General features: G+C 46.1%; 3 protein-coding genes across 3 annotated transcripts; all 3 read right to left on the minus strand.

Moving 5' to 3' along the window:
- Positions 1–2,177: 2,177 nt before the first annotated feature.
- Positions 2,178–4,654, minus strand: LOC9656314 (neurofilament heavy polypeptide). The gene is made up of 6 exons (XM_024685697.1): positions 4,506–4,654; positions 4,144–4,452; positions 2,989–4,038; positions 2,857–2,936; positions 2,719–2,790; positions 2,178–2,655 (listed from the first exon to the last, which is right to left on the minus strand). Exons 1-6 carry the CDS (start codon positions 4,548–4,550, stop codon positions 2,265–2,267), a joined length of 1,947 nt encoding a protein of 648 aa, XP_024541465.1. The 5' UTR covers positions 4,551–4,654; the 3' UTR covers positions 2,178–2,264.
- Positions 4,655–4,821: 167 nt separating this feature from the next.
- On the minus strand, positions 4,822–7,075 carry LOC9656315. The gene is made up of 4 exons (XM_024685698.1): positions 6,671–7,075; positions 5,836–6,588; positions 5,628–5,782; positions 4,822–5,563 (listed from the first exon to the last, which is right to left on the minus strand). The coding sequence occupies exons 1-2, from the start codon at positions 6,809–6,811 to the stop codon at positions 6,010–6,012; spliced, it is 720 nt and encodes a 239-aa protein (XP_024541466.1). The 5' UTR covers positions 6,812–7,075; the 3' UTR covers positions 4,822–5,563; positions 5,628–5,782; positions 5,836–6,009.
- Positions 7,076–7,171: 96 nt separating this feature from the next.
- On the minus strand, positions 7,172–8,913 carry LOC9656316 (alkaline ceramidase). The gene is made up of 3 exons (XM_002980650.2): positions 8,779–8,913; positions 8,306–8,657; positions 7,172–7,965 (listed from the first exon to the last, which is right to left on the minus strand). Exons 2-3 carry the CDS (start codon positions 8,551–8,553, stop codon positions 7,440–7,442), a joined length of 774 nt encoding a protein of 257 aa, XP_002980696.1. The 5' UTR covers positions 8,554–8,657; positions 8,779–8,913; the 3' UTR covers positions 7,172–7,439.
- Between the last annotated feature and the right edge of the window lie 524 nt (positions 8,914–9,437).

The raw sequence follows: 9,437 nt of genomic DNA on the forward strand, positions 1-9,437 counted from the left end.
CCTCAAAGTCACACTTAACATGATTACACTACAACCAATCCATATTAAGGATGAAGTTAAAAGTTTGACTCGGCACTACCCGCAATGACTGCAACCTAAGTTCGAAATCACCCACACTCACAACCAGGTTTGCCTCATCCCGTGCACATGCATGTGTACAGCCGTTGCCATAAAGAATGAAAACTGGCTACAACATTCCTAGTTTGATCTGCTCTGACATATTTGGCTCCGCACAAAGCAAGAAGCTTTGAAAACAAATGCCAAATTGTATCACTGACTCAAATGCCCCTTGACAAAGATGATGCAATTATTAGAAGGCATCATTACAATCGTCGATATATCTAAATGCACATTTAAAAATGTCCGGGAGAACACTCCAATCCCCCTAAGTGGCTGCACTCAAACCATTGTACCACTGCAACACTGTCCTTTAAAGACATATGGGAAACTCATGCAAATGTCGAGTATTATCCCAAGAATGATATATGGCAATCACCATGAAGTGATCAAACCAATAGTACACATCATCCCTAGGATTCCCACGAAAGAACTTCGGCCGAATGTGAAGATTGGCACCAAGAGCAGGAGGAGTTCTCCCATGTGCTGTAAATGTTGGTATCAACTGAGTTTGGTTGTTTAATTGCAATCACATAGCATCAAGCAATTGCACCAACTGTTACTCCAGAGTCAGAGGAGGAGATTATTGCTCTACCATGAAGTTGAATGAAAAGGAAAGAGCAAAAAAAGAGAAATGAGAAAGAAAATTTTAAAAGGAAACGGAGATCTAGACAATGGAAAAGTTAGATCTAAACCAAAATCTTAAAAGGAAGAATTAAAGAAAGGAAATGGAAAAAACTAGATTTAGACGATGCAAAAGCTCAATCTAAACCAAAATCCCAAATCCAAACACCCCTCAAAAACAATGAAAAGTGCCCCTCATCTCCACCAATGTGAGTGTATGGAATATGAAAAAAGAATACAAAAAATATGTATATCAATTAGCCCAAAAACCCTAACTTATATACAGGAGCGAGTGGTTTGAATTGAAATCAATCCGATGGCTACTAAAATCTCACTATGCTAATATTAGTATACAGCATCATAGCCATATACTTGGACCTCATACTATTAAATAATAATAAACTACTTTAACTTTAAGTGAAGAATATTTATAAGAATATTATTTATCCTAGGGGAAATTTACACCACCAAATTATATATAAACTAGGTCAGGGAGCTTACTATTTTTATAAAGAAACCTTCTTTAATATTTAATCTTTTGTTATAATAATAAGTAATAATGCTAAATCATAAAAATTATATAATGAAGTAATTAATAATAGATTTGTATTAATGATGATTAAAGCTTGATTAGACTCAATCCAGAGTTTAAATTATTATTTAAAAAATACTATATCATTTTGTGAACTAAATTTCAAAAAAACCGATATCCATTTTTTTATCATAGTTTTTGCTAAGAAACTAAATAAAAAAACAGACCCTTTCTTTTCTGGTGAAAAACTCTGTTGGCAATTGCTAGCCATGGATACCAATATTGTCTCTGCTCGGGCCATAAGGACCTCTTGGGAGCATAAAAGATCCAGCCACTTGTGCTGTAATAGATTTAGCTCAACTCTATCATATCTTCAGCTTGTTCATTAGGGGTTTTTTTTAGTAAAATTTAAATTTCCAACAGCTTGAAAGTTTAAGAGGATAAAATTTAGATTAAAAATTATCCTAGAATATACTTGGATGAGTGCCTCTAAAGCAAGAAGTTAGTAAAAAGTGTACAATCTCTCTGCAAAGTTCAAAACCATTGTCTGAACCATTGGTGGAACTTCTTTAGGATGCTTAGCTTGGACAAGCTTGCCCTTGTAGATGTCCTTAAAGATCATGTAACTACACTCTTCCTTGCTAACTCCTTGTTCTCACATGTTTCTTCCTTAAGCTCCAAGAAATACCCATATTCCACATGATCTAGCCTCATCATCCAACTTGAGGGGCATCTTCTCAAGCCAGATGGTGAAGATCGTGCTGCAAATCACAGCAGTGACTTATCTAGGAGAGCTTCTATCTAAAAGCTGTGTCAATTTTTCTCAAGCACTCTCTAGCTTTACGATGGCAAGCTTTGCCATTTTTTGCCCTTGCTCTGGGGTCAGCTTCTTTTGAGTATGTTCTTTTCTAATCTACGATATTTGTCTTCTTTTTATTAGCGAAAACTAAAGTTGGTTCTACGAATAGTTTTAAATTATTTATATGATATTCTAGACTCGAAGAGGAGTTTTTCTGTGTGGTAGCTTCTCAATCTCCGCGCACAGCTTCCCATCCAGCTCCTTCTCGTATCGCTCCACGCTCGCATTGAACGACGTGACTTTCTTGGCTGCCGCTCGCCGGGGTGAGCTCTCGTCCGTGGTTGTGAAGCACCGGGTGTTCACGCTAGATTTGCTGCTCTTAATCGGCGTCGCTTGCTTAGATGCGGGCTTTGATGGGAATGTTGTAGCGCCATTTTCGCAAAAGCCACCACTGTTCTCGTCATTCTCAGCTCGCCGCTTCTCCTTCGCATTCTTCCTTGCCGCTTCCATGTCTTTGACATGGCCCTTGAATTCCTTGTGCACCACGTCCAGAACGACGTCTCCGTATCTATCGCACCAAGACCTGATAAAGTTTTCGCGTTGAATGTTAAAGCAAGCCAGGAGATTCTAAAGTGGAGGAACTTACTTTGGAAAGAAGCGCATCAGCTCGGACTTATCGGCCGGAAGCCGTGTTGCAATTGCATCTATTTGATCGTTCCTGTCAGCCAGTTGCAACGAGTTAGCGTCATGATCATTAGTGCTAACTAGAAGTAAGAGTTCTTACGTGAATGTCTGAGTAGAGCTCGTCCTGTTGATCTCACTCCTTATATGCTCAAGCTCCTTTTTTATGTTTTCCCCAAGAACCTGGACCAACTTCGAGAGTTAATGGCATTCAAACAAGAAGGGAGCTACGTACCTTGTCAATATAAAAGTCGGTAGAGGCTCCCTTGGCTTGGAACTTCTTTTTAGAGCTAGCTTCGACGGGTGTTGCAGCCTTGTAAGGACATTCCAATGTAGACGCGAAGCCGTTCTTCTTAGAGCACGCTTCAGTGGATGCAGGAGCCTTTGCAGGACTTTCTATCTTGGACATCTTAGAGCATGCTTCGACTGGAGGCTTGGGAGAGCTTTCCATCGCAGAAAAGAAACCGTTCTTCTTTGAGGATGCTTCGGCAGACGCGGGAGCCTTGGAAGGACTTTCCATCGTCGTAGACACAAACCCGTTCTTTGAGCATGCTTCGGCAGATGCAGGAGCCTTAGGAGAGCTTTCCATCGTTGAAAAGAACCCGTTCTTCTGAGTGCATGCCTCGGCTGCCTTGGGAGAGCTTTCAATCGTAGAAAAGAACCCGTTCTTCTTAGAGCATGCCTCGACTGAAGCGGGAGCCTTGGGAGAGCTTTCAACCGTCGAAAATAACCCGTTCTTCTTAGAGCATGCCTCGGCAGAAGCAGGAGCCTTGGGAGAGTTTCCAACCGTAGAGAAGAAACCGTTCTTCTTAGAGCATACTTCGACGGCCTTGGAAGAGCTTTCCATCGTGGACACGGAACCGCTTGGAGAGTGGAAGAGGGGCGACCCGCATTGATCCGAGGTATCAAACTCTGGAGGATCTCTGGCCGGACAGTCTCTGGGCCTGATAAAGTCCAGTGCGTGAGGAACTCTTCTCTCGTTATTCTTCCCACTGTGCTTGCGACGAGTCATAGCTTCAAACAGGTGCTTCACCGGTGACTTGCTCTTCGCTACTCTTTGCATTGCCTCGTCCTTTAGCTTCTCCCGAGGGTCATCTCCTGTTGACTCTGCGTTCTTCATCCTTGATCTCACAGGTGAAGTTGGAGCACTGGCGGTGGCTGCCGAGCACGACAGGACAATGTCACTAGCATTGATCTCCGCCCCCTGGGCTGCTAGCCTGTAAAGAAGCGACTTCTTCACCGCGTGATACTCTTCCTCCGAGATGCATCGAGCGTACAGAAGCTCCTACAAGTGGAAAGACATCACGTAAGTAAGATCATCAAAGAACTCCATCAAGAAAAAAACTATACGATCACGCACTCTTAAGAACTTCAGAACAATGAAAAGTACCTGGAGGAACAGAAGCTTGTCTCTCGTGACCTGGGGGTACTCGCCTCCATCGTAGCAAACATCGATGTTGTCCAGTATCTTCTGGCGAAAGGACGCGACATCCGATTCACTGACCAGTCCCTCTTGGAACAAACCCTTCATGTTGACAAGCCGGAGGAACATATCCTGCTGCCACTTGAGATTCTCTGCCTGTTGGTGGCTCGCCCTCCTCTCGGCAAGGCCAGGCGTCCATCCCGCGGCATTGTGCCTGGACGACGAGCATCGCCGCAACGCCGGGACGAAGTTCCGATACATTTCCATGGCGCTGTCCTAGAAATCCAAAACACTGAGCGGATGGATCCCGGCTAGAGCGAAGGGAATACCTGGATCGCCTTGAATGAATTGCCGCCGCCTCCTCTTACCGACATTGTTGCGCGCTGCTCGGAGACAAAGATTTTGCGAGTGATGCCGATGCGCCGCGGCTGACGATCGATCGCCTGGAACCCCAGCTCAGCGCCTTCGATTCATACGAATCGATCCTTCTTCTCCTCTCTATTCGCGAGGGTTTCCAAAATATGAGCTTTGCGGCCCAACGGTCATCCCCATCGCAGCCGTCAACAAACCAACGGCCCAGATCTAGATCTTAGATTCCGGAATCAGAGCTTGTCCGCTAGCGCGGAAAAACACTACTTAAAGACAAAAATCTGAATATTCTTTCTTTACTATACACCAACCAAAACTCGAACAACGAAGAACACAATCCCGTGATCTTCGAGACAATCGAAAATTAAAGAGAAAGAGAAAGAGAGATAGAACGAGAGAGTCATCCAAAAGATAGCTAGAGAGAAAAATAAAGATCGAGACGAAAGAACCTCCAGAGTGTGTAGTGTAATCTTAAAACTTTCCTTCTCGCCACCACCAGCACCACCACGAATTGAGTAAGCGTCATGATCATAGAAATGACAGTTCTTACGTGAATGTCTGAGTGGAGTTCGTCCTGAGTAGAGCTGGTCAATCAAAGCCCAAGTCCACTTGCTCGCGAGGAGCCCATGGATTAGCCGCGGAAGTGGCTGGATCTCCCGGCGATGATTGCATCGCAAAAACACTAAAGGCTATAGCTCAAGGTTGGCGAGATGATCATGCCTCGCCCGTTTTAAGACTGCTTGAAATTCTAGAGTTTTTCTGTGTGGTAGCTTCTCAATCTCCGCGCATAGCTTCCCGTCCAGCTCCCTCTCGGATTGCTCCACGCTCGCATTGTGACTTTGTTTGGCCGGGGTGAGCTCTCGTCCGTGCTTGTGAAGCACCGGGTGTTCACGCTGGATTTGCTGCTCATTTGCTTAGATGTGATGGCATTGTTGTGGCGTCGTTCTCGCGACTGTTCCCAGATCGCCGCTTTCTGCTTCGCATTCTTGCTTGCCGCTTCCATGTCTTTAACATGGCCCTTGAATTTCGCACCAGGATGAAAGTTAGCGAAAGAGATCTAATGTGAATGTCAAGGAACTTACTTTGGAAAGAAGCGCATCAGCTCGGACTTAGAGCCATGGTGCAATTGCATCTATTCGATCGTTCCTGCCACCCATTTGCAATGAGTCAGTGTCATGATCATAGAACTGTCTGCCTGTTGATCTCGCTCAAGCTCCTTAATGTTTTCGCCAAGAACCTGGACAGACTTCGAGAGTTAATGCACACTCAAACGAGAAGAGAGATATGTACCTTGTCAATATAAAAGTCAGTAGAAGCTCCCCCCTTGGCTTGGAACTTCTTTGTAGAGCTAGCTTCGACGGGTGTTGCAGCCTTGTAAGGACTTTTCAACGTAGACACAAAGCCGTCCTTAGAGCACGCTTCAGCTGATGGAGGAGCCTTTGCAGGATTTCTATCTTGGACATCTTAGAGCACGCTTCGACTGATGCAGAGTTCTTCTTTGAGCATGCTTCGGCAGACGCGGGAGCCTTGGAAGGACTTTCCATCATCGTCTGAGCATGCTTCGGCGGATGGAGGAGCCTTTGGAGAGCTTCCAACCGTAGAGAAGAAACCGTTGGAAGAGCTTTCCATCGTGGACACGGAACCGCTTGGAGAGTAGAAGAGGGGCGACCCGCATTGATCCGAGGTGTCAGACTCTAGTCTCTGGCACTGATAAAGTCGAGTCCAGTCCGTGAGGAACTCTTCTCTCGTTATTCTTCCCACTCTGCTTGCAGCTTCGAACAAGTGCTGCACCGGGGACTTGCTCTTCGCTACTCTTTGCATTGCCTCGTCCTTTAGCTTCTCCCGAGGATCATCTCCTGTTGACTCTGCATTCTTCATCCTTGCTCTCACAGGTGAAGTTGGAGCACTGGCTGTGGCTGCCGGGCACGACAAGACAATGTCACTGGCATTGATCTCCGCCCCTTGAGCTGCTAGCCTGTAAAGAAGCGACTTCTTCACCGCGGGATACTCTTCTTCCGAGATGCATCGCGCGCACAGAAGCTCCTAGACGTAGAAGAAAACTATGTTAGCCCAGCGTTCATCAAGAAAATCACGCTCTCTAGAACTTAAGAACAATGAAAAGTACCTGGAGGAACAGAAGCTTGTCTCTCGTCACTTGGGGGTACTCGCCTCCATCGTAGCAAACATCGATGTTGTCCAGTATCTTCTGGCGCAAGGACGTGACATCCGATTCACTGACTAGTCCCTCTTGGAACAAACCCTTCATGTTGACAAGCCGGAGGAGCCACTTGAGATTCTCTGCCTGTTGGTGGCTCGCCCCAAGCCCAGGAAGACGAGCATCGCCGCAACGCCGGGACGAATAGATTTATGACGAACTGATCTGGGAAATACCTGGATCGCCTATTCTTGCGCGCTGCTAGGCGCCTGTTTTTATGAGTCCGCGATGGCGATCCGCCGCGGCTGACAATCCATCGCCTGGAACCCTAGCTCAGCGCCTTCGATTCAGACGAACCGATCCTTCTTCTCCTCTCCTTTGGCGAGGGTTAGCTTTTGTGGCCCAACGGTCATCCCCATCGCAGCCGTCAACAAAACCAACGATCCAGATCTAGATCTTACATTCCGGAAAGACAAAAATTTGAATATCCTTTCTTTACTATACACCAACCAAAGCTCGAACAACGAAGAACACAATCCGATCTTCGAGACAATCGAAAATTAAACAAGAGAAAGAGAAAGAGAGAGAGAACGAGAGAGTCATATCCAAGATCATCCAAGAAGAGAGAAAAATAAAGATCGAAACGAAAGAACCTCGAGTGTGTGTAGTGTAATCTTAAAACTTTCCTTCTCGCCACCACCACCACCACCACCAAGTGCGTGTTCTTTCTCTTGTAAATTCACTCTTCCTTCTCGTCGATGCTGGGCTTGATCACCTTGATGTAAGGAAGAAGCCCGAAAAAATACCGCAGCTCCGGAGACCAATCCAATTGCTGAGCTCTACAAAACTGTAAGAACATGTTGGCGAAGTAGGACGTGAATCCCATCAAGACGTGCCAGAGAGCGTGGCCCTGGGGATTCACCGGGAGAGCACTGACTTTGCCGCAAAAGTTTCGATCGATCACCCAGCAAAACGCTGCCACCAGCGTCGTGATGATGCACCAGCGAGCCAGGCGCCGAGCGGGAGTGCCTTTGGAGTGGATGTAGTACTTGTACATCCGAGGGAGGCACAGCAGCGTCAGGAACAGATAGTGGAGCTCGAAACCAAGGACGAATCGAAACTGTGAGTGGAGAATCGCAAACACGGTACCGTAGATGAAGAGAAACGTCGGCATTGTGCTGCGGTAGTGCCAGTCCGGGGAGTAGAGCACGTAGATGTAGAGGAGCATCACCCAGACCATTGGAGTCTCGTCGCTCTGCTGTTGCCTGGAAGAAAAAAAGTTTTGGAACTTAGAACATATAGATCTGAAAACCAAAAAGTCCTAGAGATCGTAGGAGTAGAACTTGGCTTAGGAAGAACTGATAAGAGAACGATTGAATCTACTTGAGAAAACTGGAAAGTAGAAAGAAAGAAAAAGGATCTCTCAAGCTTGGAAAGACTTGAGAGCTAAGAACTTCGAAGAAAGAAAATGGATCGAGAAAACTGGAAACTTAGAAAGACTTGAGAGCTGAGAACTTGAAAAAACGAACACGGATCGAGAAAACTGTAACTTAGACTTAGAACTTGAAAGAAAGAAAAAAAGGGAGAAGAAGGGACTAAACTTACGCGTGCTGGAGGGTCGCGTGGAAGAGCATGCTCCCGATGCACAGCGCAATTGTGGCGAGGTGGAGGACGCTGAATCGCTTCTCAAATCGCTGGGAGATTGAGTTGTAGAGGCCAATGAAGGCGAGGAGGATGCACGGCACATTGGACAGCGTGTTGAAGAACTCGGCAATGTAGCGAGAGCGCTCGTAATTCCTCTCGCACCACTCTGTGCTGGAAGTGATTGCCCCCCAGTAGCCATTTGCTGCCATTCCCCCGCGAAGAACACACACAGCACCCTCGTCGCTCGTCGCTAAAAAGTTAGGGTTGACATTGTAGCATCGATCGCTCCCTTCTCTACCACAGCTCGCCACACCTGCCGGCAAAATGGATCAAACCCTAGCATCCGGGCCACAGCATTCCTGGCAAATCCCCGCGGGAGCTCACAGGAATCCCTGGAGCTGGCGCGGGAGATCTAGAGAGAAGAATAGACCGACCTCGCCATGGCGATGCGCGCGATCGATCGTTGGCGGCCGCGGCAGCTGGATCGATGGATCGAGCGATTCCACCGGCGAGGGGCAGGCGCCACGAAATAACGCGAATTGAGGAGGGCAAAGAGCGCGGTGGAATATCCAACAGACCGGCGGAGGAATATTCCCTTGCGCGGGGTGTCGGTGGTGGTATCTTCACTGTTCATGGATTCTCGGTCCCATATTTCTGATATCCAAGTGCACAATATGGGTACTTGCAAGGTCTTTTTCTTTCACAAAGTTTGGGGCTGCTGGCTTTGCAGCTGTGGAATTTACTAGCCTTGATCTGTTTACACACTGACAGAAGGACCTTTAAGTGTCTTTTTCTCTTTATCTTGATCCCACCAATTGAGTAACATGCTCTAGAGTATAGGTGGGTGTTCAAAATACATTATTGGTGGAACTAGGTGGCAAGATAATAACAAACTACAGTAAAAATCTGGAAATTAGATTTTTATTAATGTGTGAATTACAATGCCATATACTAATATTAACATCGTGGGATTCTAGTAGCCATAGATTGATTTCTTTCTGGCTCTTCTATATAAACTAAGGTTTTCAAGCTGTTCTCTTTTCATATTTCATACATTTAACATTGATGAAGGTGAAGGGTATTTTTGGTCTCT

This window comes from Selaginella moellendorffii, unplaced genomic scaffold, assembly GCF_000143415.4.
Source record: "Selaginella moellendorffii unplaced genomic scaffold, v1.0 SELMOscaffold_45, whole genome shotgun sequence".
Taxonomy (NCBI): Eukaryota; Viridiplantae; Streptophyta; class Lycopodiopsida; order Selaginellales; family Selaginellaceae; genus Selaginella; species Selaginella moellendorffii.

Bases quoted from the DNA above. Each gene is read 5' to 3' on its own strand.
- LOC9656314 (XM_024685697.1), bottom strand. From the start codon at position 4,550: ATGTCGGTAAGAGGAGGCGGCGGCAATTCATTCAAGGCGATCCAG. The intron at 4,039-4,143 runs GTACTTTTCATT...TTCCACTTGTAG, and splicing joins ACAAGCTTCTGTTCCTCCAG to GAGCTTCTGTACGCTCGATG. The intron at 2,791-2,856 runs GTAAGAACTCTT...ACTGGCTGACAG, and splicing joins AGCTCTACTCAGACATTCAC to GAACGATCAAATAGATGCAA.
- LOC9656315 (XM_024685698.1), bottom strand. From the start codon at position 6,811: ATGAAGGGTTTGTTCCAAGAGGGACTAGTCAGTGAATCGGATGTCACG. The intron at 6,589-6,670 runs GTACTTTTCATT...TTCTACGTCTAG, and splicing joins ACAAGCTTCTGTTCCTCCAG to GAGCTTCTGTGCGCGCGATG.
- LOC9656316 (XM_002980650.2), bottom strand. From the start codon at position 8,553: ATGGCAGCAAATGGCTACTGGGGGGCAATCACTTCCAGCACAGAGTGG. The intron at 7,966-8,305 runs GTAAGTTTAGTC...TTTTTCTTCCAG, and splicing joins CACGCGACCCTCCAGCACGC to GCAACAGCAGAGCGACGAGA.